The sequence below is a fragment of the Denticeps clupeoides genome, chromosome 20 (genome assembly GCF_900700375.1).
Source record: "Denticeps clupeoides chromosome 20, fDenClu1.1, whole genome shotgun sequence".
NCBI classification, from domain to species: domain Eukaryota; kingdom Metazoa; phylum Chordata; class Actinopteri; order Clupeiformes; family Denticipitidae; genus Denticeps; species Denticeps clupeoides.
The window spans coordinates 3,627,783-3,655,723 of record NC_041726.1 but is presented as its reverse complement, the minus strand read 5'-3'; the positions used below and the strand labels follow the sequence as shown (position 1 = coordinate 3,655,723).

General features: G+C 48.6%; 1 protein-coding gene across 20 annotated transcripts in view; it reads left to right on the top strand.

Moving 5' to 3' along the window:
* ptk2aa (protein tyrosine kinase 2aa) overlaps positions 1-27,941 on the top strand; it is a 67,577-nt gene that overhangs the window by 6,664 nt on the left and 32,972 nt on the right. For 16 of the 20 annotated variants that reach the window (XM_028964234.1, XM_028964254.1, XM_028964253.1 and 13 more), the window contains exons 1-2: positions 21,318-21,616; positions 24,274-24,500. In XM_028964234.1, the coding sequence (XP_028820067.1) occupies positions 21,538-21,616; positions 24,274-24,500 (306 nt within the window). In that variant the 5' untranslated portion in view covers positions 21,318-21,537. Of the gene's footprint in view, positions 1-6,471; positions 7,544-12,662; positions 12,690-21,317; positions 21,617-24,273; positions 24,501-27,941 lie in introns of those variants that run through there. The other 4 variants (XM_028964236.1, XM_028964245.1, XM_028964238.1 and 1 more) reach the window with 4 other exon arrangements.

Genomic DNA, 27,941 nt, shown 5'->3' with positions numbered 1-27,941 from the left:
AACCCGAGCGCTGCATTGGTTTAATGTGCTCCAACGTTCACCAGGCCTGAGAGCACTGCAGGGACTCGCACAATGGGGGGAAGTGACTTCATGCTTTATCATGCCATGTCCTCGGGCTGGGGACAAAAAACCAGCAGGCCAAGCAAGAAAGCAAGCCCTCCCCTCAGGCTGTAGGAGGTGACCTCATCTGAGGCTTCTTTGCCACCACGTGCACCCCATTCTGATCCTGGCTGATTGATGGGATGGCCTGAAACATTACGTCTTGAAACTTACCCATTAAGTGCGTTCTGGAGATAATATCAGCAAAAGCGTCGACTTACCTAACAAAATGATTATGAAAAGTGTGCTCTAGCACCTTCTTCTGTCCTTCTTGGCATCTCCACTGAGCCGACAACTTCCGATATGTTGGAATGGGACCGCACAGAACTTTCCTGTTTACGCTTAATTATGGAATTAAAGAGTTGCATTTTAAAGAAACTTGTTGGTAGTACTGTTACTGGTAATGTTTTCGTCATGGTAATAATTTCTTAAAAGAAATTCCTTGCATCCACAGTAGGTTTAGCCTTCATCTGCTAATGCAATGTTCCCGAGCTATTTTCCTATGAGGGTTCATGCAGACAGCTTTATAGTAATATAAAGCCCCCTGATTGTACACAAGAGTAAACGTAACCATAGTGTGCATTTTTATGAAAAGTGCATATCCTGTCTTTTGAATGTCTAGTGTTTTTACTCAATGGGAGACGCTTACGTTCGCTTTGGAAAAAAAGAACCAAGAACCAAGATTGAAAACTCCAAACTTTGTTGTATCATCTTATGATTTCATTTAACGAAATGGTTGTACACTACCAGTCTCGTTCATGGTGCAAAAAAAAAAAAAAACTGATCCCAGTATATTTCCTCATCTTGAACGTTTTTTCAATCGATTATCACATTTTTGTCTGTTACTGTGAGACTGTCCACCACCTTACGTTAGACAGCGTGGACCGCTTCCAACAGTCCTGAAGGTTCATGCTGAACACTTTCTTATCATTCACTCGTGTTCATGAGTGTCTCATGAATGAGTGACAATGACGGTGACAATAGTGAACAAAGCAGCCGTGAAGACAAAAAGAGGAGAACAGATTCATCAAACATATTTCAATTTCTGCTGATATGTTTCTTGCGTTGGATTCTTCAAAATGGCTCCATCTTCGCCACAGAGTAGGTGTGTCCATCAGTCGTAATGCAAACATCTGAATGTTATGGCAGCTGGCCATGTTGAGCTGGAGTCGAAATGAGCATCAGCAAGCTTTCTGGTCTTCTCCTTAGAGTGATGTCATTGTGACCAGGAGTGGTCTCAGGTCACATGACTCGCCATGTCTGAAGGCCCTCTTACCATGGTGAAGTGGACAGTGGTTGGGCTGCTGGGAGTGAGTCACTGGGAGCGAAAGACAAGGGACAAACAAAAGCCGACACTGTGACCCTCCGCTAACTGCAATGTCTTTGTGATTATAGAGAGAGCGAGACAGGGAGGGAGGGGGGGAGAGAGAGAAAAGAGTCTCTGTGGAGACGGGCGGGGGCCGCCGAACCGTGGGCCGTTTGGGAGCTGAATGACACGTCTGTCTCCAAGGCTCTGCCGCCGGTTACAGTAGAAGCCTTGTACCTAAAACAACCGCCCCCCCCCATCTACCCCATTTCCGGACTGTGTACTGTAGGTACAGTGAGAAATACCTCCCCGCTAACACAACACAATTGCTCAAGTCAATCCAAATAGGTTTTATTTAGGAATCTCATCTTCTCAATCTCAATTTACACTGCTTCTGTACCCACCATATATTTATTTAACTACAGTACAGGCCAAAAGTTCTGACACACCTTCTCATTCAATGTGTTTTCTGTATCTTCATGATCGTTTACGTTGGTAGATTCTCACTGAAGGCATCAAAGCTATGAATGAACACATGTGGAGTTCTTTAGTTAACAAAAAGTGGAGACCTGGCCTCCACAGTCACCAAACCTGAACCCAATCCAGATGGTTTGGGGTGAGCTGGACCAACAAGTGCTAAACACCTCTGGGAACTCCTTCAAGACTAGTGGAGAAGCATTTCAGGTGATGACCTCTTGAAGCTCATCGAGAGAATGCAAAGCAGTAATCAGAGCAAAGGGTGGCTATTTTGAAGAAACTAGAATATAAAACATGTGTTCAACTCCACATGTGTTCATTCATAGTTTTGATGCTTTCAGTGAGAATCTACCAACGTAAATGGTCATGAAAATAAAGAAAATTACATTTAACGAGAAGGTGTGTCCAAACCTTTGGCCTGTACTGAACATGTATGCTGGCATTGTTCAAATAGACTTCAGTACCCAGTGTTGTAATGCATCCGCATCGACGTGAGGCCAAGTTTAGAGTAAATTAAGGCATAAACTTAATTTATGAACTTATGAACTTTTATATTTCAAGGCATATACATAGATACATTATATACATTATTCATAGAATAGTTCAAATTTAATACCTAATGGTATGTTTGGCTTTGTTTAATATCATCCAAACAGGTAAATAAACATGTTTTTCAGAATTTAGTTTTTTAGGTGTTGAAAATGTCCACATTTGTACACATGAATGTGCTTGCATAGTAGCCTCACTTTTGCTGTTACTTTTTTGGCAGCTGTCAGCTAGCTGGAACCGGTTTGTCACTAATCAATCTAACGTAGTTTAAAAGGCTTGATAATGTAATATGGCCCCCTTGTGGTCTCCCAAAGCGACTATTCTACATTTAATCCCTACGTTTCTTTTTTTGGAAATGTAGTTCTGGAACTCTTGCATGTGCGTCCAGCCCTCTTCCCAACATGTTTCTTTTGGATATGGCCAAATTCTTCCTCAGTTCTCACTGCCAGTGACTCGTGTCTGCAAGGCTAATCATGATGATGGCATAAACGGTGCTCGCTCTCGGAAGGAGGAAACGAGGTACGGTTTAGCTGTCCTTTTTAATTTCGTAAGATGGGGAGAAAAAAAAAAACCTGTGTATTTTTTACCATTGTCTTTGGGCAACTGGATAAGTGGTCTTGCCATTACTCCGCAGCTCTCCCTTGACCCGGCCAGAAGGAGCGGGGTATCCCTCTAGGCTCCGAAGGTGTCAGGAGGCAGTCTAGGCAGGTGGGCAGAGGACCGGGCATCTTGCCCCTCACAGCCCCGAGCTGCCTGCCAGAGAGGTTGAAGGTTACCAAGGCCGAGTCGCCTACAGGATCAGACTTCACCCTTTCCTTTATTTTTCTCTTTCTCTCTAAAATCAATTGCACGATAAAAAATTTCAACGTGACCTTGACCAAACCTCTCGGCCAGACACCGTTCGTATTGTGAAATGACTGATGGGTTGGGCTGGAAATGTTTGATGATGATGGTCTTGAGTTCCAAGTGCAATGTTGCGGTGCTCACTAATGCAAGTCTGTCCCTTTTAAAATCATTGATTGGTTATTAGACAACCTTTTTCCAGTGATCTTAGTATGGCTGAAAGCAAGCCTGGCAGAATTCAGACTAGTTTGGTGCATCAGCGAACGTGGGTTTGACCGCATTGTTATTCGTCAAAAACCTCTGAATCATTTTGATAAGACGGCATTTCATATGAACGAACGAACGAACGAACGAATGAATTCCTGGACCCAAGTCTGGCTTTTCAGACTGATTCAGAACCAAAGTCGAGGAGCGCCTGGCAGCCGAACGCTGGTCAGCATATGATGAAAGAGATTTTTATTAATTTATTTAAAAATAATAATACTGTCTCGCTTCTGAAATTGTCCAGGCGGTCATTTTGTGGCTCTCAACTGTCTCACAACGTCGCGGCTGGCTGTGAAGCACGCCCTCAAGTGGGCATTAGTGCGATTGGGTGTTAAGAATCCTGCTAAAAATAAATCCACGAGCCCAGGGTGGGCGCCGGTACAGGGATATTTTTGTAAGGTTAAGGGCTGTTGGGTAACGCTTGAATCGGACAAACCGCTTTTTCTTCTGACACCGGTGTGGTTTTGTACGCCGTGCGCGGTCATGATTATTTGAATTTCTATATGCAATATACAAATATTATCATTTTATAATTATTGTCCCTTTGCACTCCTGCAGCTGAGCCCATTCCTCGAACCCACACATTGGTCTGTCATGAGGCTGTGAGGGTTCCCTTGATGAAAGTCTTCTCTTTATATGAGTGGTGCTGAGCAGGGTGGCCTTGTGGATCTCTTGTGTCTCTTGGATTTCGGGCCTGGTTCATTGTCGAGCCATTTTCCGCGGGTTCACGTATAAAACGAACAGGCTGCTGGAGAGGAGGTGCCGTGCTGGACCAGTGGGTGGTAGTAGTGGTTTATTGTAGCCTAGTGAGTAACACACTCGCCTATGAACCAGAAGACCCAGGTTCAAATCCCACTTACTACCACTGTGTCCCTGAGCAGGACACTTAACCCTGAGTGTCTCCAGGGGGGGACTGTCCCTGTCACTACTGCTCGTAAGTCGCTCTGGATAAGGACATCGGGTAAATGCTGAAAATGTAAATGGACCACGAGAAGCTTGAACATCTGATGCATTTCTCATTAGCAGAGGTGGGGGGGAAAGGGAACCTTCTGGGTAATTCACAATGACGAGATCAAGAGAAACGTTCCAATGTTCCGGTTTCCTCAGTCTCCCACAAGGCCTTGTGGGACACACCGATGCACGGGCACCATATGCGGGCCTGCTGGTGACTTCTAGAGCGATTCCGATGATGCACCCCAGAACCGGATGACTGAACGTCTCTGTCAGCAGTTTGGCAGACTGCCCCTCAGCCAGTAATTAAGATCGCAGTAGCGGGCGTGCTGAGCCTGCAAGAGGAACGATACTCTAGAGAGAGAGAGATAAAACAAAGCTTTTTAAAATGTATTTATTGATACCAAAAGTGATTGCAAATCAAATAGTTTTGAACGATATTATTAAAAAGGGGTCTGATGGCGTTTTCAGGGGGATTTGAGTGATTAATGATGTCTCATTAGCAACACCAGCACAGGATTTTTCACAGAAATAAGGAATTCTTAGAGATGAAAAAAAATATATATATATATTTTCTTCTCCTATTTGTTTGTCAGTTCTACCGTTGGTCTTCGAAAGGTTAGATTTTCAGAATTTTAAAAGAATTAGGTGCTGTCGTCTGGCAAGCTGTGGGTTTAATTGGTGTTGCTTATGCAACACGAGAGTAAGAATTCTGAATTAATCAAAGTGCTTTTTTTTTTTTTTTTTTATCCCCTGGGTACATAGCACATCTAAGGAGATTTCTTTATCTTTGTCTCGTCTTTCTGTGTGTGTGTGTGTGTGTGTGTGTGTGTGTAGCTCTGCAGGCCATTTTCTTATGGGGGATTGGTGGGTGGGTTGAGGGCTTCTTCCTGTTGCTCCTCTTTGATCATGGCAAGATAAAAAAAAAAAAAAGGAGCCTCGCGGCATCTCCGGGCTGGAAGATGGACCGCCGGGGAATGCAGCCAGCGGGTCGTGTCTCTAATGGTATCGGAAAGAGTGATGGCGACGAGCCGAGCAGCGGAGGTCGCTTCGTTTATTCTGAGCGAAGGGTTTTCATCGCGTTCCGCCTTCGCCGGCTAGAGCCGATTCAAACCAATCCTCGCCTTATCCCCACCACGGCTACGTCTTACCGCGGATTAGTCCGGTTCTCCAGTATTCCGGCTGATCTGGTTTCGCCAGGCTCGCCCGCTTTGCCGAGAGTCAGTAAGGAGAGCCCGAGGTTGTTCATCTTCTTCTTCTTCTTCTTCTCACTACGGCTGAACTCCAACCGCAGCTGTGAGTCGACGCCAGGGGAAAGACTAAATCCATTTTCACTCTGTGCCGCGCTGCGGGTTGCATGACATAATACATTAGCGTGCAGTTCAAGCCCGTAACCTACTTTTGTCAACGTTGTTCCAAGTCACTTCTGCACTCTTTAACTGCATCGATATCGTCGAGGATGTAGATGTTGGGCAAAATGAAGAACTTTACAGCCAAGACCGTACAACCACCTGCCCACCACGGTGCAGGTCTTCCTCGTGCAAGGATGCCCTGTAGCATTTGGACGTTAGCTGCAGACTCACTGGGTCTGACTTGCTGTTTTCCAGAATGTCCAGCAGATGCTGAGTCAGGCTGAAGTCCAAGGCCCAGAACATCTTCCCTTCATGTCCCTCAATGACTTATTGACCAATTTTTGCAACGTCCTCTTGATTGCCGAGCTGTTTATCCAACCCCTTAAAGTGAAGTGAAAGTGAAGTGATTGTCATTGTGATACACAGCAGCACAGCACACGGTGCACACAGTGAAACGTGCCCTCTGCATTTAACCCATCACCCTGAGTGAGTAGTGGGCGGCCATGACAGGCGCCCGGGGAGCAGCGTGTGGGGACGGTGCTTTGCTCAGTGGCACCTTGGCGGATCGGGATTTGAACCGGCAACCTTCTGATTACGGGGCCACTTCCTCAACCGCTAGGCCACCACTGCCCCTTGACGTCTGCCATTGTAACGTGGGGATCAGTGTTACCCTCCTGAGTTATTAACCCCATCTGTGGTTTTCAAGGTTGCGGCATAGACATTTCAACGTTTTTTTTTTCTGCTCTCATTACTATATTTCACTCTTCAGAGAGATCCTACATCTTTCGACCTTCTGGGCTGAAACCCCTGCCGATGCTGACTGGCGGGTTCTCCTTTTCCCTCGGCTCCGCCCCCACCTTCACTTTTACGCACTAATCTCGAGCAATCTTAAAAACTAGGCCAGCTGTCAATCACAAGGTCCCTTCCCCCTGCCGACCACCACTTTCCCCTCGGCCGGTCTAGGTCCACTCTCCTGTAGGTCAAATTGGCAGGAGCCTTTTGAGAAGATTAGATTTTGTCGATTGGAATTAAGAGGGGAGGGAGGGAAGGAAAAAAAAAAAAAGAGAAGAGCGGTGAAACTCTTCATCCGTCTGGCTGCTCTCACTCTCCGTCCGTCCGTCCGCCTGTCGGTCGGTCGGTCAGTCGGTCGTGGTTTAAGAGGTGGCCTGGCTGTGGGCTACGGGCGGAGATGCTGCAGAAGATTTTTATTTACGCTCCCGTCTGCACGCCGCCGGCTCGGCCGGGGAAGCTAATGGGCACCCAGTGATGGATGGCTTTTGTGCGTGACGTCCTCCCTCCCTTTTGTCCCACCCCCTTGCCTTCCCCTCCTCTGTCCATTTTTTTTTCTTTTTTTCCCCCCCTCCGGCTCGGAATGAGACAAAGACTCCCGCCCCTTCCCTCTCCACCCTTCTTCTCGTTTTTCTCCTCCACCCAGCCCCCCCCCGTTCTTTTGGAGGCAGTTCATTTGCTGCTCGCTTTCTCGCTCTCTCTCTCTCTCTCTTCACACACATACACACACTCCGGTCGGAGGGACCGGGAAAGGCTTCCCTGCACGGCGGGGATCTTGTCGCCACCGCGGCCGATGCTTGTAAAGGGGCGCCGCTTGCACGCCGGCATTGCGAGGCTTAAAGGAGCCGATCCCTAGGAAGGTTACCACGGCACGTTCCCGGCTTCGCCCGTTCCATGGAAGGACTGTACCATGGTAAGCCCCTCGCTCTCTCGCCGAGAGACCCTGCCGCGGTATTCCCCCCCCCCCCCCCACCGCTTTGCCGCGTGGGCGTGTTCTGGCCGCACCGCGCCGGGTCGCCTCGCTCTCCCCTGTCGGCGCGGCGATCGGTCCGGTCGCCGAAGTCGGATGAGACGCAGATAATAAGGAGTCGGCCTGATCAATTTCCGCCTCCGTTTGGAGCGCACCCTTTTTCTCCCGCTTTGTGCGCCTCGTGTTAATATTTTACTACACTCCCCCCCCTCATATGTGCTCTTGAAACATTCATGCGGCATTGTCAAAACCAGCATCACTCGCATGGCCACACAATGTTCTCTGCACGCGCATAAAAAGAAAGCAAAAAAGTTTGCGTTACGTTCAGCATCTTCTTCCTTTCTGGATTCGAAACGGTCACGGCGCGTCCGCATATTCAATTTGTTTTTAATCACAGTCACGTTTCTGTTCGTCACGCGTGTGACATTGACCGCATGCATTACTTTTGTGGTTGCACCCCCGCGCATTCTGTAAGCGTGTGTGGACGCCCGAGCGAGCGTAGGCCTTCTGGTGCGTGTCATTTGGCCCGGGGCCTGTTGAGCCCCGACCGTTGGCTCCAGGGCCCTCGTGTGTGCCAGGCTTCAGTGACGCCGACTTCTCCTCGGGGATCATGTCAGCGGGAGGGGAACCCAGTATTAGCTTTTAACTACAGAGCGTGCGGTACAGTGTCCAGCGCAATAAATAAATATTTCAGGTTTTATTATTTAGTGTTTTTATCTCTTGGAAAATTTGGGAAATTTAAGTGGCCTAGCGGTTAAGGAAGCGGCCCCGTAATCAGAAGGTTGCCGGTTCGAATTCCGATCCGCCAAGGTGCCACTGAGGTGCCACCGAGCAAAGCGCCGTCCCCACACACTGCTCCTGTCATGGCTGCCCACTGCTCACTCAGGGTGATGGGTTAAATGCAGAGGACACATTTCACTGTGTGCACCGTGTGCTGTGCTGCTGTGTATCACAATGACAATCACTTCACTGTCGCTTTATCACTTATTAAATTTGACTTCTGGGACGTAGAGAAGGTAATCATGGGCTGCAGAATATGTGTTTGTGTTATTTTTCCTTCCCTATGAAAATAGTTATTAACCTAGGTGCCCATTTTTGTCCTGATGCAAAGCTTAGCTTTTCAGCAGCAGACAACGACTCCGTATAATCTGTCGAAAAGGATTGCTCCATTTTGTTAAATGCCATTTCTAACTCGATAGGAATCTCTTGGTTGCAGCCTGGCTCAACCGTGCCGTGCGCCGTAATTTAATATTTCATGACCACTTGCTTTAATCTAATGTGACCTCTCTACGCTTTGCTTTGGTGATATAGACACCACACTCTCGCTCACTTCCTGGGCTGCTTGAGCGAGGTTTTTTTTTTTTTTTTTTGTCGGTTCAACTGACCTTGTTGAGCAGCCCTGCTTCGTCAGCACCTGGCCGTCCTCTCAGGATTTATAGCCTTGCCGATTGTCAGGGGCATTGTGGGTATTCAGTGAAAACAGACCCGCACTGGAGGAAAGAAAAACAAAGCGCGGCTTAGCCCTGCCGGGGTGCAACAGGGACCAGTCAAGGGGCCTTTGCTTAATCAGTTCAAGTTGGGTGAAAATGAGGTTCGGCCAGGTCAGCTGTGAAATAGGTTGTGCTAAGAGCAAGCAGACATCTAGGAGCCGGACGGATTATTACTCCGCTGAGTGTTCCCTGTTCGTATGGGGGCCGCATTCTTCTGAAACGTCACTGACAAAGCCACAACGACACCCCCCCTTCTCCCGAGCGTTTGGCCTAAGCAGCAGTGGGCTGATAAGCAGTCTGACTTGGCTTTTCGATTAGGGGTTTACATCTAATGTACTCGGAACCCTCCGTTTGACTTCGACCGGTTGTGAGGAGTGCTGATTAAGGACCAGACAGATAGTGACAACAGACCTCTCTGTCACAGAAGATGACCTATAGCCGGAGAGGGGTAGAAGGGGAGCGAGAGAGAGAGAGAGTTCTTGCATGGCTCTGGTCTCGGGGTGAGAGAACATGCTGATGATATCGCTCCCAAAAAGCCCTTTATGTCTCAGCCTGCACTTACCATTCTCTCATCTGCTCTGCAATTACCCCTGGTCTGTAATTTCCGGGGTGCTCCCGCCACTCTCGGCATCGGGCATGTAGTCCAAGACGCTCCTTTCCTCTTCAAACAACAGCGCTCACGGTTGCCAAGGCCACATTGGGATGAATTGGGACGAAAGGCGCTCTTGGCTGTTTTGAGGCTGCGCAGTCCGTCATAATTACGCGCAACAACAGGCACGGTGCAGTTCAGCGATTGATCTGTTGCACCACGAATGCTTTACAGTAATGGACCTTTAAATGGTTCCGGCATAAAAGCAGCTATTGAATTTCAGAGGTGTCTGCTGCCGACTGGTCGTTTGCATGGGGGGGGGGGGGGGGCAAAGGCACTTTATCTGTTGTCCTGTCCATGCAAGTGCACCCACCTGCTTTCAGAATGAGTCCAGAATTGGGATTTCACGAAAGACCGTCATTATACTCTGCACATACAATGGATTCAGCTCTGGTTGGCCGTGCGCATTGTAATTCCTTGACACGTATTTAAATAAGAAATGAGAAATTTAATAGAATTGCACACAGAACACTGGGTAGACCATGTGGCAAGAATCGTGGGAATGAAAAGTCAGGTCTGTAACCATGAGGAAAGCAGATCGAGGCCGTCTTCACGCGGATTTCTGCCGTTTTTCTGCCGTTTCCTGGCATCAGGTGACCGTTTTTCTGCCCATTGGAGCAAATCAAAGTGTCCACATGGGTGTTCGGCACCAGCGTTCTGTCGGATGTGCATTCGGGTGGTGTCAAATCAACGCCGCACGCCACGTTTTCTATCGAAATCCAGGCGAATGTTAAACGATTGACGCCGCTCGATTAGCGTTTTATGCAGCGAGGGGGTTTATTTCGAATGTCTGTGTGGACGAGGGGGACTCAGGGTTATTTAAAAAAAAAAATTTCCTGAGTGACACGATGGTAGCAAGTGGGGTTTGAAGCTGGATCGAGTATGTTACCTGCTATGCTACTACCACCCAGTTATGTTGAATGCCAGAATTAAAAAATGTGTATATATATAAGTAAATATTTAGTCCTTTTTGGTAGTTTCCATCCTAGCCATTGGTTAGAGGAATCATCTCACAGACCTTATGTGTGTGTGTGTGTGCATGCACCCTGTGGACAGCTTGAGGAGCAGGTGTTTGGGCCCCAGCCAGGCCTGACAGACAGGAGCCTTTGTGGGTCAGAGTGCGGAGCCCGACAGAAGGACCTCGCAGGGCCAGCAGCGACAGGCCGTGGCGCACGGGCCGACCAGTAAGGAGCGCCACGCCCGGGACCGGCGTCTGTCCGCGTCTATTCCGACACGCGTCCGGCCCGTTAAGTGCGCGGGTCCGCGAGCGAGACGAGCGTATGCGAGGAACTGGCTGAAGTCCATTAAAACCAACACTCTCAGACGGACCAGCAGACTGGGAGCCAGTTAGCGGAGCTAATCCCTCAAACCACGGGCGGGCGGCCAATTCACATGCAGATTCGATCAACTCCTCTCAATCCATTGATTTATCAGGTGTCATTCAACAAAGGCGCCAAAGAGTGACCTGGACAAGTCAAAGGGCGGCCATGTGTTTGGGCCTCCAGGCGTCGAGAGGGTCACAGATTGTCCCCGCCTGGCTGGTGTAATTAGATCAGTTCTTACAACTTCATCGCCAATCAATCACCGCAGCATCGCCCCACCGTAAATGTTATTTAATAATGTTCTTTTAAAAATGAGAGTGAGGTGGGACAGATGCTGACGTACCAGCGCCCGCCTTGCGTGAACCGTGGCGATAATGTGAGGTGTGCGCCCGTGACCCAGCGCTCAATAGACATGTTTAAATGTTTCTGGCTCCTCGTGACATCTTGCCACCGATGCACCAGGGTGTGTGTGTGTGTGTGTGTGTGTGTAAGCATGCAGCGAAGCACGTTAACAAATGGTACCGTTGTGTTTGCGACCCTGGAATGGGGGGATGACCTCATTACGTGTACTTAATCAAATGGCACAAAATATTTGACCTTAATTCCACATTCTTGGTGTCGGTTCTTCTGCCCGAGTTGAATTTGTTTGTGTTGGCCAGCTCGGGCCTGCGGGTTCATCGTGTTCGATGCATTATCTCGGTAGCGAGAAACAAAACGGCTGGTAGGAGCCTAGCGGGTAACACACTCGCCCACGAGCCAGGAGACCCGGGTTCAAACCCCACTTACTACCATCATGTCCCTGAGCAAGACACTTAACCCTGAGTGTCTCCTGGGACTGTCCCTGTAACTACTGACTGTAAGTCGCTCTGGTGAATGCCCGAAATGTAAGCAAAACCAGTTTACTTCCTGGAGGGTCTTTGTGTGTGCATTGAGGGCTGGCTTGCAGGGCGAGTAATGAGTGTAATGAGCAGAAAACGTTCAACCGCGATCGCCCGAAAATCCCGATGTTGACCAACAGAGAGAAATGACTTCATGTAGATAGACGAGGAAGCAGCACTTTATTGAGTTGGTATACAAGGTCTATGGGTTTTACATTTTATCAAGTTATTGTTCGATCCATTCGTAATTGAACACGGTTGTGGCCTAAAAAGCCTGATTTCATGTCAGCTTTAAAAAAAAAAAAAAAAAAAAAAAAAATTCCATGCAGATGCTTGGTGAGGATGACGTCGGTCTGCTCGGGGCTATTCCAGAGTATTCCGGAAGCTATAACTGGTCAAATTTTTTACATTTTTTATTTATTTATTGATTGATTAGAAATTTTGCGCTAATTGTTGCGATTGTGACATTGCTGTGCCGGCTCTCTGAATTCTGCGTTGCCATGCCAATCTGTGCGGCACCAGTAGCATTTGGATGCCAGTCACAGTGTTGACTGCGGGCTCCGGCAGCCAGGGGGCGTCCCCTCATCAGTCGCGGGACACCCGCGGGCGTCCCCTCAAGGATCACCGCTGACCCACAAAACCCCCCACGTTCTAAACGTGCAGGCAAGTCTTTTTTTACGAAGTGACCTAATTTTCTTTTTCTCCTCTCTTTTATTTTCACAGACATTTCGAGAATTTCCTACTACACAGGTGAGTCCCGTACTCTGCGCATGAACCTCTAAACCACGCTACAACAAGCCGGTTATCACACGCGACGGCTGACGAGAAGCGCGGGAATTTCAGTTTAATCATGACAGCCGCGGAGTTTCGATATAGGCAAGGCATGATCTGTTTTGCAAATTTCAATGCATTTTTTTTTTTTTTTTTAAAGCAAGTGAATGCAGCACCAAATATTTATCCCAACAAAGCTTAGAAATATTTATGTGAAAGTGTTTAATCTTGTTCTGTAGCCTTCTTCAGCTATGCCATGTGGGGTAGGGTTGTAAAGTTGGACACCATGCATACTTATGGAGGCTGTTACCATTACAGGATATATCTGTTTAATTTACTTGTCATTCATGATTTACAGAATCAGACCAAAAAATAGTTCTGTACTAACAGTGAGTTCAGACATTTACATTTACAGCATTTATCAGACGCCCTTATCCAGAGCGAACTACAAGCAGAAGTTACAGGGACAGTCCCCCCTGGAGACACTTTAAGTGTTAAGTGTCTTGCTTATGGTAGTTAGTGGGGTTTGAACTTGGGTCTTCTGGTCCACAGGCGAGTGTGTTACCCACTAGGCTACTACATCCCTACATTGTTATAAGTGAACCATCTGAGCCCATTTCATTAGTGACATTGTGCAAATTAACACTAATATGTTCTGAATTATTTTAGTTGAATAGTGAAATCTCTGCATTGGGAATGTCTTGTAAACTAGATAACGAAACGGTGCGGTTCCGGTGCACGGGAGCCGTCGAGCCACCCTGCATCTTTACCAAGTCCGCGGGCGGAGAATGAGGGGTGCGGAGTCTGATGGAGGAAGATGGGTCCTTCCCTGCGCTAAAGCTCCTCACGTCCTGGGCGGTGATGCGGACTGAACAGCTCATCAATATTGATCACGGGGCGCTTGTCCTGGCGGAGACGCTGTCATGATTCGTCTTTTTGCCTCGAGTCTTCGGGTTCGCCGATGCCGGCTTCCCGCATATCCCCCCCACCCTCCCGCCTCAGGCGAAATTGAAAACTGTTTGTGTCAGTGTGGCATATTTTCTCATCAAGGTCGTGAAACTTTGTGATCTGTGAGAGCAGGCATTATGAAAATGCGAACAATTCGGGATTCGAACCGGCAACCTTCCGAATACGGGAACAGTTCAGAGGCAGCGGGGTCCATTAAGGCGGATGGGGCGGCCGCAGTAACGGTGGTGGTGAGGGGGACGATGGCGCCAATTACGGGGACGCGCATGCCATTCGGGGCGGCTCCAGGGATCTGTTGCCGGGAAATGTGCCAATATCAAATTTAAATATCATTATCATGTCGTAACGACAGTCGAGCATGTTCAACAGGGCGATATCGCAGAAGTGGTGCGCTTCTCCTCCCTTTCTCTGTCGTTGTGAAATGCTGCAGCACAGCACACAGTGCACACAGTGAAACGTGTCCTCTGCATTTACCCCATCGCCCTTGGTGAGCAGTGGGCGGCCATGACAGGCGCCCGGGGAGCAGTGTACGGGGACGGCGCTTCGCTCGGTGGCACCTCAGTGGCACCTTGGTGGATCTGGATTCGGACCGGCAACCTTCTGATAACGGGCCCTCTTCCTTAACCGCTAGAGGCCCCTGGTATTCGTTGGGATTTCTTAGTAAATGATACAAAAAAAGTAATAATAATCTGTCTGTTTTCTTTGTGCAACGTTCTGAGGTCGCTGCCTTCTGCTTGTGCCATATGTCTGTAGGTTTCTTCTTTCCAGAAGGTACATAAAGCCTGGGTGTGTGTTCGTTTTTTATTTCCCCGGGTGACGAACTGCCACATTGTCCCCTTTTCGTTTTTATGAGGAAAGGCCAAGCCCCGTCCCACTCACGGTCGCCCATTTAGCCATTAACTCCCTGACTAAGTCAGGACGGCATGTGTGTGCGCGCACGGAGCGCCGGCAATCTGTTACAGATCTGTCGATTTTGCAACGCGTGCCCCGTCGTGGACTCTTGGTATGGAAATGCGTTTTGGTTTGTAAAAGCTCCTTTTGTGTGCGAGGAACAGTGGTCCGGATGTGGACGGTTTGTATGGGAAGAGCACCTCTCCGTCCCTGGGGTCCACACTCCCGGGGGCGGCCCTTTGTCTGCTGTTGTTTTTTTGTCAGAGCGCCTCGTCCCGCTGTTGGTGCCTGCATGAATGGCCATTATAACAACCAGCCGCCCCTCCTTGTCCCCTCTGCTGGGGGAAACTCTTGGTTTTGTGTGTGTTTTCTTAAACCATGTGCTCAGACAACGATTCAACCGGCACCGCAGATTTAGCCGTCAAATATGCAGACGTACGCATAAAAACGACAGCAACCCAACTACAATGTGTGTAACCCATCTCACACACACACACACCATAAAGGTTAGGAGCAAAAATAATACATTTTCCAGACCCCCATTTTTATATATATATATATATATATATATATATATATATATATATATATATATATACACACACACACACACACACACACACACACACACACACACACACACACACACACACGTATGTGTGTGTGAGTATATATGTTTATATTATTATTATTTTATATTATATTAGAGAGAGATCGGAAAAATCAACAGCAAAGCTTGAAATGAAATGTCTTTTTATTTTTCCTGGACCCCACACCCCCACGTCTCGTTTTAATATTGTGCTTTTCATATGCAAGCTTTTTCGACTTTTGCAAAGGCAATCAGCGTGGCATTTCCCGTCTGGAAACCGCAGTCGTTTTAGATGATCTCAGAGGCGAGGCCCACCCTAATTCCCCGCGTTATCAGTGACTTCCAGGGATTTCATTAATATGGATGTCTCTGCTCCCTCTGTGGGTTTTGTGAACCCGCTGTAGGCTGGGGAAAGAGATCCCCCCCCCCACCCCCCACAGTGATTGGCGTGTATTCTGTCCGTCAGATGCAGAACACACGCCCAGTCCACCCCAATCTTGTTCATATCACAAAGCAGAAGGGTGGGGGGAAAAAATAGATGAAAAGAGCATCATCCCCGTGCTGTCAGTAGTAACACTTTCAAACCCCGTGTGTGATTTGGACCCTTTTCTCTTGGATCCATTGTCAAAATATCATGTTTCATGCTGTAGTTGGAATGGAGTAAGTTTATAAAACCCGAGCTTGTTAGAAGAACATGGGCTGGTGGGCCTCAGTCAATTCTCTTGATCCCTAAATGCAACACATTGGATTTTTTATTTATTTTGTTTACACCTGAATCCTCAAGGCGGCCTTTAAACTCTAGAATTTCCCTTCCCATAAATTTGCAATGAGCTCTGCTTGCTCTCATCTCCAAGAGGCGGAGGTGTTTGTTCTCTCTCGCAATGCTGTATGCCTGTATCTACACATACCCCACTCAACCCACGAGCCCGGATCCCCGATTGGCTGGTTTAATCCGCAATTAAACGCTGCCCGTGTCTGCCACCATGGGACCGGACAGCCGGCACCTTCTCGCAAGCTCTACACAGGCGTCCACGGCACCTCGCAGTGGCTCCATGTAGCCCAGACGCGGCCTTCGAATCCCGGAAGGGGCGGGTGGAGTGGAAAAGAGAGTCGTGGGACAGGGGGCGGCCGCTGAAGACGTGACCCGGATCGGGCTTTAGTTGCAGCTCGCTCTGTTGGGTTAACAGCAGCAGGTTTGAGAGAATAGGAGGGGAGGGGGGGTGGGATTTGATCTGGTAACCCTTCCCCCGTGTTCCTTTAGAGCTCCCTCGCCCTCTCTCGCCCCGCCACATTTCCCGCGGAGAGGCCGGGAGAACGCTGCGCCTGCGTCGCTTCATCCCGTTCCTTTCATCTCATGTTGATTCCAACCAGGAGCGATGCGAGACATCACCGCGTTTCTGTCTCCTCTCCAGCTGGCTGCGTCTTCTCTGTCCCAGCGTTCCCTCTCGTAGTGCGAGTGGTGGCTCTCGATCGCGGAGAAAGGTCCGGTGGCCCCTCTCCCTCACTCCAGCCCCGTCGGCGCCGGGCCCGTCCGTGGAAGGACTGGGAACGAGGGCGAGAGAGAGAGAGAGAGAGAGAGAGGCTCGGGTGTTAGCAGGGGCTCCGGTTGCCGGGCGCCAGGGCAGGATTAGCATTCGGGGGGCAGGCGGGACCAGGAACTCTGTCCTCCTCCGCTCCTTGCTGCTTCTGTGGGGGGAAAAAATACCAAGGACCGTGTCCGTACCCGGATTTGGGGTCCGACTTGGACTCGGGGCGCTGGCCGTGGACCGCCTGTCCGCTCTGGAGGATGGGATGCTGACACTGCCTACCCGCGCGGAGCCAAGCGAAGGTCGGCGCGAATGCGGCGCAGCGGCGAGCCGGTCGCCCCCATGCGGTTCTGCGAGCGCACCGCCGGATGCTGGCCGGCTGCCGCCTCGTCTGCGGCGGAGAGAGAGACGGTGGTCCGCGTGGAGAGAAGCGGCTGCAGCCCCTTCCCCGTGTGCTGGGCGCAAGGTACCACCACCACCTTTCCTGTCAATCCCCCGCTCTCAGTCCTGGATGGATTTTGGTAGAAGCGTTCCTGGAGGGGCGGGACTTGATGGCCGCCAGCTCTTTTGATTGGTGATGAACTTTAATGATGTTATAGTCAACAAGGAGGCTGTAGAGATGAAACCCAATCACGTCAATTTGTCAGGATTGTCCTCCTCTGTTCAATTTTGTCATGGCTGCCCGCTGCCCACTCAGGGTGATGGGTTAAATGCAGAGGACAAATTTCACTGAGTGCACCGTGTGCTGTGCTGCTGTGTATCACAATGACAATCACTTCACTTACACTTACTCGTTGCATTAGCGTTCTGAATTCCGATCTGGGATATGCGGCGCTTGCACGTTCTGAAATGTTGTCGTCCCCACCGAGAACGTCCCAAAATGCTCTTTTTAAAAAAAAAAAAAGTTTTGAGTCCCTTAAAAAAATTGTTCCGTGTGGACGCGGGACAATATCGGTCACCAGCAGGTAACACACTTGCCTGTGAACCCAGGTTCAAACTTACTACCATTGTGTCCCTGAGTGTCTCCAGGGGGGGACTGTCCCTGTAACTACTGATTGTAAGTCGCTCTTGATAAGGGCGTCTGGTAAATGCCGTAAATGTAAATTTTCCCATTTTTTTTCCCCCCACGTGTGGATGGGATCCTAATTATCCTAGGCAGTGATTGGTCCCACATCTTGGTTCTACGTCCATCTGCAGGAGCATTTGCCAGGAGGGATGTTCATCCTCCCTTTGGCTCCAGGAAGACGCTGTGTTGTTTGATAATGTCGCCTGGCGGCGTCTCTCCCCGACATGCCACTCGGGGGGGAGCTCAGGCTCATTAGCTCAGAAGAGTCACACTGACACACTTCGTCCTGGCCACATCCTTCCACTCCCAGGCTGTTGTTCGCAACGTGTCGCCTCTTTCCGACTTGGTTAGCATCAGATTCTCTGCTTTGAAGGAGGAGAAAGGGACGCCCCTTTTTGTTCGGCAAGTAGCTTTCTTAAGTTCCTTAAATTTATCCAGAGCGACTTACAATCAGTAGTTACAGGGACAGTCCCCCCCTGGAGACACTCAGGGTTAAGTGTCTTGCTCAGGGACACAATGGTAGTAAGTGGGATTTGAACCTGGGTCTTCTGGTTCGTAGGCGAGTGTGTTACCCCACTAGGCCACTACCACCCACTTCTCGAGATCGTTAGGGGTGACGTTCCAGCCGCATGACAGTCCTGGGTGTCTCAGTGTTCTTACCGCACGTTGCAAATGAGATGCCTCCAAACAGATGCCTCCGACGATGACTTTCGCGGGAGTCACCAGTCGCACCAGGTCCCTGAAGCCTGTAATCTTTTGCGCCGCTGTGTCTGGCTTCCGAGGGAGTCAGAGGTCGCGTCTCCGCAGAGGCGAAGGTTGGAGTCTGGTTCCAGGTGTCTGCTTTGAACAGGCTGAGTCACAGGCACCCGGTCGCTTCCGCACAACTTCTTCAGGGTGGATAAGATCGGCCTCAGATCATCTCGCGTTGCCTGTTCTCAGCCGTGGTTATACCTCAGGCTCGTAATCATACGGGAATTCACTACAGTAAAACAGCAACAGTAGCCTAGCCAGGTGCTAACCCTAACCCTATGAACCAGAAGACCCAGGTTCAAACCCCACTTACTACCATTGTGTCCCTGAGCAGGACACTTAACCCTGAGTGTCTCCAGGGGGGGGACTGTCCCTGTAACTACTGATTGTAAGTCGCTCTGGATAAGAGCGTCTGTTAAATGCCCTAAATGTAAATCTATACAAGGTAACAAATACGCAATTCCTCAGTTAGATTGTGATTCATTCTGTAAAAATAATCATATGCTGTTTTGGCCAGTTTGCGTCTACCGTACATACGGTTCAGTGTATGTTGTGGGAAATTAATCCACGTTGTACTTTTAGTTGTAAACCCACTTGTTCAAAAAGTATTTCAGACGAATCTAACACTTTCACACTGCACAAAATAAAAATAAAAAATAATAATTTCTTCGTCTAGCAGTTAACAATTTCCGAGCATGTTCTTTTCCTGACAAGTTCGGCCTTATCAGGGCTCTCAGTTTTGTAAACTCAAAATCGCTAGAAACCGAACGAGAATTGCTGGTGTCTTCCTCTTGGATAAAAGCGTCTGCCAAGTCAAGTTAATTACATTTGTGCTTTTTCTTCTGGTGCTCCAGAAGAATCCATGACTGGATCATGGTTTCCCGTAGTCAAAAGCCCGGCCCGAGGCTTTAATTCAGCCTGTAGTTTTTCATTTCTGCTCCTGCGAGCACATTGTCTTTTTCTACTGTAAGGGAGTTAAGCTTCATTGCGTGTGGGTTGAAAAACGCCGGCCGGCGGCTTGAGAGTCCTCTTTGTTTACCCTCGTCCCCTTCACCCTCATAAACTGGCCCCTTTAATAAACAGCTCAGGCCCGTGTACAGTAAGCTCGCGCGGTTTGCGTAACCGCAGAGCCTTTTAACACCGTGAATTGACTGGTAGATTATTGGTGACGGCCTGTCCCGTATCCGTATCTACTGCCGTAATCACCGCCGCTTGGCGGCAGGTTACCTCGGCGTCCGCTACTGAGCACAGCGGGGCTCTTGTAGGCAGCCGGCGCTCGGTTTCTCGGGGTAGTTTTTTTTTTTTTTTTTTCCCCCGACCGTCCCGGAATGCCTGCCAAGGGGCGCCAGGTGCCAGGTCCCGCCCTCAGAATGCGTCTCGCATGTCGAGACGATTTCATTCAGGTTGCCCGAGTGTTGGTGCTATTGGTGCCACCGCAGGGGGGCGGGAAAAAGAGCGAGGGTTGGGATTTCAGGTTCAAGATCACTAGACCTTTGATTTTACGCTCCTACCTACCCACTAGCGTACGCAGAGGTCTCGCGCGGTTCCTTCAGGTCCAGCGTCCTCCTAAAGCCGGCACTGTGGTTCCAGTGGAGCAATCGACGACTACATCTGCGTAGTCCAGGTTGCTGTCTGAGGTCCTTACTGTACCATTTACGTTAACATTTACATTTACGGCATTTACCAGACACCGTTATCCAGAACGACTTACAGTCAGTAGTTACAGGGACAGTCCCCCCCCAGAGACACTCAGAGTTAAGTGTCTTGCTCTGGGACACGATGGTAGTAAGTGGGGTTTGAACCTGGGTCTTCTGGTTCATAGGCCAGTGCTCAGCACTGTGGTCAGTCCACCATCTTGACTCATTATCCATTTCATCGTTTATCTACGAGTTAATTGTGAAAAGGGCTTCTGATCATTGCAATAGTAACGCTGAACTCTGCGACAAGCGTCCGCTTTGAACCGGCGCCGGCCCAGACGCAGGAAGTTTATGGCGTGTTTCTCTCAAAACAAACCATGGCGGAGAAAGAAACGGAGTGGTGTCGTCTCTGCTGGAGTTCAAAGTCTCAGCGTCCTGTGGGTTGTGGTGATGAAAGGAGCTACCAGACGTCCGGATCCCCCTCCTCGCAGCGACAGCGTCGCCGCGTTCTCATGCTGATAGCGACCGTACGCGTTGCCTTCTAGTCTTCAAGCTTTAGTGATTTACGTTAGTTTTACGTTCCTAATGTCATTTTATGTGCTGAAGCATTGATTTGATGGTGAAAGCGATTATAACCTCACCAAATTTTGGCACATAAGTTTTATTAAATTGAAATGAGATGTTTTATTTTTTGGAGTTTAACTGTTATGTTACAGAACATTTTTGGAATTAAGAGTTAAAAAAAAAAAAAAAAAAAAACACAAAACACAATCTGGCAACGTCTTTGTCATCTGCAGATACTTGGCAGAAATGATCCGAGCACTCTGGTTTTAATACATTTTTAATACATTTAAAATATATATATATATATATATATACACACACACACACACACACACACACACCTTTATTTTGGCGCCATGTAAGGGTTAACCGCCGACAAGTGGACCGGCTGTGGTGTTGGCCCCACCCTGTGGGTGCAGACGCTGGCCCGGGTCCCGCTGAGCCACGCTAGAGTCTGTTTACACCTCCCGAGAGCCAATCCACTGGCCCTCCCTCACGGAGCGAGTGACTCAGCCCGCGCCCGCTCTGAGAACGGGGGTGGGGGAGGCGGAGCCTGCTCTCTTTTTTTTTCCCCCCCTTCGACCCGCCTCCCGAGCACCTGCGCGCAGTCGGAGAGGAGCGACCGGGAGCGGAAGCGGGAGTCCGTGCGCGGCTCACTGGCCGGCGGCGAGCATTGTGATGGTCAGGATGTGACGCGTGCCGGAGGAAGGAGGCTCTGCGAGGGCCGCCCCACAAGCGGACGGGCCCGCGAGGATGGGAGAAGGCTGACTACGGACGTCTCGGGAGTAGCAGGGGGAAAAAAAAAGACCTGGGAATTACCCGTTCCCGGGACCCTCCCATGTATTCCGAGGAGTATGGGTGCCTTTCTCCCCGCCACGCCAGCGTGGCATGTACCTGCTGGCCCTTTCTTATCGGAGGTAGGGGGACGTTGGAGCGCCGCCGTTCCGCTCCGGGTGGATTTTCCTCCTCTCCCCTCCGTGCGGTCGGGTGGGTGTGGTGGAGCTCGGCTCGGCCTGATAATAGCGCGCTGGCGCTTTGATGTAGCGTAGCCCGAGCACGCTTGACTTTTTTTACTGCCTCTTCCGAGGAGCGGGCGTGTCGCACGCACTCTTTATCGACCGGCCCCGCCCCGTGGTCGCTATTTCTGCTATTTCTGATTTGCGAGTTGGAAGGTGAGCTGTTTTGTGTAAATTAGTTTTCCTCGAGGGAAGTTCTCGGCTGAGGTCGCGGCCTTTTTATGGAAAACGGGATTGACTTGCTGTAATTAAGACGTTTGGCCTGGACGCCCTCCGAAGGGGTTCTGTGTGCCCCCCTGTATCTAATAACCTGGACAGACAAACGCGCTGTCAGGAAGGAGCGGGGGGGGGGTGCGCGCTGCCGGACTTGCTGGAATGTGGCTCTTGTGGTTTGGTGACTGCCGGGCCGTACCGGGGCCGCGGGGAGCCTGTGGACGTCCGGTCTGCCCTGGCAGGAGATGAGGCGTCGCTGGCCTAGCCTGGCATTCCGGCGATGCCAACGATGTAAACAGTTTTTAAGACACGCAAGTGCAAAATCTCTCTCTCTCTCTCTCTCTCTCTCCCCCCCCCCCCCCTCTCTCTCCCCCTCCGGATTTGTGTCACCAAGCTTGACCTATTAAAATACTTCATCAACATTTTTTTGCCGGTTTCTCGCGGGTTTCGCCACGAGAGAGGAGGAGGTGTTTCAGTTCAGCTGGTTTATTCTGTTCGAGCGAATAGTCCCCAGTTTTGTATGCAAGCACGTACATTTTTTTTCGATTTGTGAACTTCTATTTTGTTCCTCCATCTTTTGACAGAACAATTAATCCATTAGTTTGCATGTTTGTGTGAATTATTATTTTTTTTTTTGTGTGTGACTCACATCTGCATTTCACTTGCAAATGCATTGTGTTGCAGTGATTTGCCAAAGTGTATTTTCTCCGAGGCCCCTCGCCGTCCAGAAATCAGATCCGGCCATGTTTTGCCTTGTAGTGATCAGGGAAGTCTCATCTTCATTTTTCTTATTGAAATATATGCAAAATTTTAATTGCACGTAGGAGCGTGCCTTTAACTTGACTGATTTGGTTGCCTCTAGTCACATGGGACTTTGTGGCAGTTTTCTCCAGCTGCGCACTGGCTTGTCCTGTCCGCATTGGTGCACGGCGTCGGCGTAACACTCCCATGTTCGCCCGTTCAAATGCACTTCACGTCAGGTGGCCTTATTGCTGGCATTCATTGCTCTCAGCACGTTTTGCCATTTGGATACTATATAGGTATTACATATAAACAGTCCATTTTGAAAGGAATATACAAATTCTTAAAGTAATAACTAATAGGGGTTGGAGGAGCAGATAATCCCAATTAGTTAAATTATCACTATGATGATTATTACAGTATTGTTGATTCTGAGGTATTCCAATACAGTAGGAACAGTGGCCCCGTAATCAGAATCTACGAACCGCCAAGGTGCTGCGGTGTATACATAGTGTATTACAATATATTACCTCATCTTTTTTGCCACCCTACTGTCGCATTTGGAAATATATATTGCGACTTATTCCTACTAAACTATAAACTAAAACAGAATTGATATGCTGGTGTCCATGTGCAAAGGGTTTCGTTGAATGCTTTTTTTTTGTGTTCTCTGCTCCACATTTATAGATATCCTAGACAATATTCCTGTAATATATGTAATATATATAATATATGTAATATCATATTGTAGTGTATTATGGGCTCTTTCACACACCCTTTATATGTTATGAGCTCTATTCAACCTTCTGTGGTTTTGGGTGGTAGTAGCCTAGGGGGTAACACACTCGCCTATGGACCAGAAGAGCCAGGTTCAAACCCCACTTACTACCATCGTGTCCCTGAACAGGACACTTAACCCTGAGTGTCTCCAGGGGTGGACTGTCCCTGTAACTACTGATTGTAAGTCGTTCTGGATAAATGCTGTAAATGTAATGGTGCTAAAAACTAGCTTATGCAACTTTTTTTTTTTTTTTCTTCTTTTGCGCTGTCTGGTTAAAATATGTCGTCCAACAGCAGACGGATGTTTTTTTTCGTTATTATTTAATTGTTTTCTCCCTTCCTTCGTCCCTGCTGATCGCTTCGAGAGCCTTTCACCGCCCTTATCCTTTCCCCGCTTCTGTGTTGCACCGCTGTTAAAGCTGTCGACTTTACCCTCATTAAGATGTCAATGCGCATTTCCTTACTGCGGTCGCCGTGTTGCAATTATGTCATGTGGTTGAAGGATTTGGCATTTCTAGCCATTGGTTAGATTTTTTTATTTTTTATTTTTTACTCTCTACTCATATCATGGGACGTGCAGTCAAAAATACTTGTAACTGGGGTCTGATTTACGCCTCTCTTTTTGCAACAATTTTCAATGAATCTTCTAAAATCTTAGTGTACAGGTTACCATTTAACAAGCAAATATATTTCTATGAAATATAATCACACTTGCTATGCACCTGCAATGTTATATTTCCACCAGTTGCAATTAATCAGACTTAATAGTAATTTATGAGGAAATAAGTAGCTTATTTAATGTTTCTCTGTCTGGCTGTCGACAGAATATGACCGACACCTAGCGCACAGCAAAGGGATGGCGACAGCGTACCTGGACCCCAACCTGAACCACGCCCTGGCTGCGGGGGCCAAGTCTCGCCTCAGCACGGGCACAGAGCGGGCCCCCGGCGCCCCCGACCGGGTCCTGAAGGTCTACCACCACTTTGAGAGCAACAGCGAACACAGCACGTGGTCCAGCAACATCCGCCACGGCGACGCTACTGACGTCAGGGTGAGGCTCCGAACATGACGAGAGTGTATGTGCTGAGAAATGTCCTGCCATTATTTGCAACTTATTCATTGTCTCATGACCCATTATTTGCAACTTATTCATTGTCTCATGAGACAATGAATAAGTGTTGAATGCAAGTTTTTTTTTTTTTTTTTTTTCTCTAAATATTTTGATGAAATTAACGTGAAAATAAAATGTTATAAGATTTATCTGCCACTTGTAGGAGTCAGTTTGCTGAACGGTTCACTTTGTTCGGATTGAAGTTTTTGGTTGCAACTTCCTTCGGAACAGCCTCCATCAAAGCTGGTTAATTACAAGCTTATGCCCACACAAGACTGTCACTCAGCACTGCTCTGCACCCAACATGCCAAGGCTAGCATTGCCGCCTGCCCAGGTCAATGAACGAGCACGGTTGCGTTCCTTTAAGCCCGTCATTCATGAAAAGCTCCTCAATTTTTACCTTTATTCTGGCTTTAATCCCCAAACAAAATATGCTATTGAACTAATTTTCCGGAAGGGCATTTGATTTTGTGCGGATGCAGATAACGTGAAGACGTCTCGTATTTTGAGGCACAGACGGCATATCGATCCAGTACCGGGCAGAAGGATTTCTGACTAGAATAACCATCTCCCTTCGGAGGTCTCAGGTATCCCGACTACACGAGCAGCCTTTATTCATCACTTTCTTTCTGTGAATCTGCCCTGTCCTCTAGTTCTGGGTAACCTACGGATCTCCTTGAGGACAAAAACCAAAAAAAAAAAAAAACGAGGCCCGTTGGGTCGAAGAGCCTTCTTGGGTTTCCATCTGGAAGCCCCCCGGAACTAATGAAGAAAGGATGGGCTCGTTCATTATCTGGACGTACCAACCCCCCTGGGGAACTGAAGGGTTGTGTGTTCGAATCCCACGAGGTCCCGGTTCACCTTCCATGGCTGATGCAGGGTTAATTGCAGAATACATTTTTGTATCACAAAAAAAAACACCTAATGGTCCTCCTGGATGCAATTGCAAGCAAAGCCTCACGTTCAGCCAGTGCTCAGGGTGGTAGTAGCGTAGTGGGTAACACTCTCACCTATGAACCTGAAGACCCAGGTTCAAACCCCACTTACTATCATCGTGTCCCTGAGCAAGACACTTAACCCTGAGTGTCTCCAGGGGGGGACTGTCCCTGTAACTACTGATTTGTAAGTCGCTCTGGGTAAGGGCGTCTGGTAAATGCTGTAAGTGTAAAAAGCTCCGGTCTTATTTTCCGAGCAGGGTGTGGCGGATCCTACAGGGAACGGTCTTCTGCCCAGCCGTCAAAAAAAGTGTCATTCACAAACGCTGGCGCCTTGGCGCGCTTCTTTGTTCTATTGAGTGGGGATCGCTGCTCCTCCGTGCTCGTAGCGGCGTTCGCGCGTGACGGGGGGAGGGAATAATGCTCTCAGCGGGAGAGGAAGAGCACGTTCGGTTCAGGGGAGATGAGCTGTTTTATTCAGCCATTCCTAAAGGAGCGTTTTGTATGCACGCATGTATATTTTTTTGATTTGTGAACTTCTATTTTGTTCCTCCACCTTTTGACAGAGCAATTAATCCATTAGTTTGCATGTTTGTGTGAATTATTATTATTATTTTTTCTTTTTTTTGTATTGTCGACGGGCGATGTGACTCACATATGCATTTCACCCACAAATGCATTGTGTTGCAGTGATTTGCCAAAGTGTATTTTCTCCGAGGCCCCGCGCCGTCCAGAAATCAGATCCGGCCATGTTTTAGATCGCCTTGTAGTGATCAGGGAAGTCTCATCTTCATTTTTCCTATTTAAATATGTGGAATATTTAATTACACACTGGAGTTATTATCTTTGGGTGCCTTTAACTTCACTGATTTGGTCGCTGCTTGTCACACGGGACAGTTGCGCACTGGCTTGTCCTGTCTGGCTCGCGCACTGGCTTGTCCCGTGTGCTTTCAGCAGATTTTGCCATTGAAAAGCGCAAAATTTTTTCGCTCCATTACGAAAAATAACGTATTCAGCCACTTTTTAACTGAATCTTGTTAATAGCATTCGGGCAGGCATGAAAAACAATTAACCTGATTGTCTGTGCTTCTGTAGTAACAGTACTTTCTGTGCACAGCCATAGCCGGCAATGAATCGAGCAAATAAAGTATGACATTGTGCACCTACTTTGGGCATTCATTGACGTCCGTGGTATCCAAAAAAAAAACACTGCTTACTATATATACAATAATCCTTCATTTCAAATAAGGGTTTATTTTGTATTCGTCTGATTTACTTGTAATCCATTGATTCGGTGTCTTAGGAATCACAAAAGGTCTTTAGTTCAGAGGTTAACAGGCTGCCCTGGGTCCAGCCCGACACCAGACTCCTCGGACGTAAAACACCGAGCGGGGACTTTGCCAGACTTTAATCATTGTAATGGCAGATTTGAAGCTCCGGAAAACGGAGATAACAGATTGGCCCTGTAATCTTCTGGTGTGTGTGTGTGTGTGTGTGTGTGTGTGTGTGTGTGTGTGTGTGTGTGTGTGTGTGTGTGTGTGTGTGTGTGTGTGTGTGTGTGTGTGTGTGTGTGTGTGTGTGTGTGTGTGTGTGTGTGTGTGTGTGTGTGTGTGTAGAGGGCCAGACGTTTCTCTCACCACCATATTGTCCACCTCTCCCGTTTCTGTTCCCTTAGTCCCGAGTCGCGAAACCATTCTTTCTCTGGTTCGCATCTACAGATTTAAAACCGGAATTAAGCAGCATTGCCCCATGCATCCAAATAAGCGAGGTGATTATATATAAAGCAACAACAATATACAACATAGGATATGTTAATCTTACATACAAAGATTACAGAAATAATAGCAGAAGGGAGACCGGGGTTCGATTCCCCGACGGGGAGGCAATGCTCTTGTGTTTTGGGGGCAGTGGTGGCCTAGCGGTTAAGGAAGCGACCCCAGTTAACCAGAGGGTTGCCAGTTCGAATCCCGAGGTGCCACTGAGGTGCCACTGAGCAAGGCACCGTCCCCACACACTGCTCCCCGGGCGCCTGTCATGGCTGCCCACTGCTCACCAAGGGGGACGGTTAAAAGCAGAGGACACATTTTGTTGTGTCACCGTGTGCTGTGCTGCAGTGTTTCACGATGACAATCACTTCACTTTCACTTCACTTTCCGATACGAGGGTGATGGCGAGGGGAACCTGAAGATCTCCACTGTAGACGCTGGCCTGTCGTGCTTGTTATCAACGTAAACCAAGAACAGGCCTTTAAAGCATTACAGCTTTAACCGTGACTCCTTGGCACTGCCACCGGTGTGTCCTGCCACCCCGACGTCCCACAACGGGAGCAATCCGGCACTTTCCTCTGCCCGTCTCCCCGTGAAATCTCAGAAACAGCTATTAGGGGGGAAACTGGGCCACAGTTGGACCCTCAGGGGGCTCCCCTTACCCGCACCGCAGTCATAAA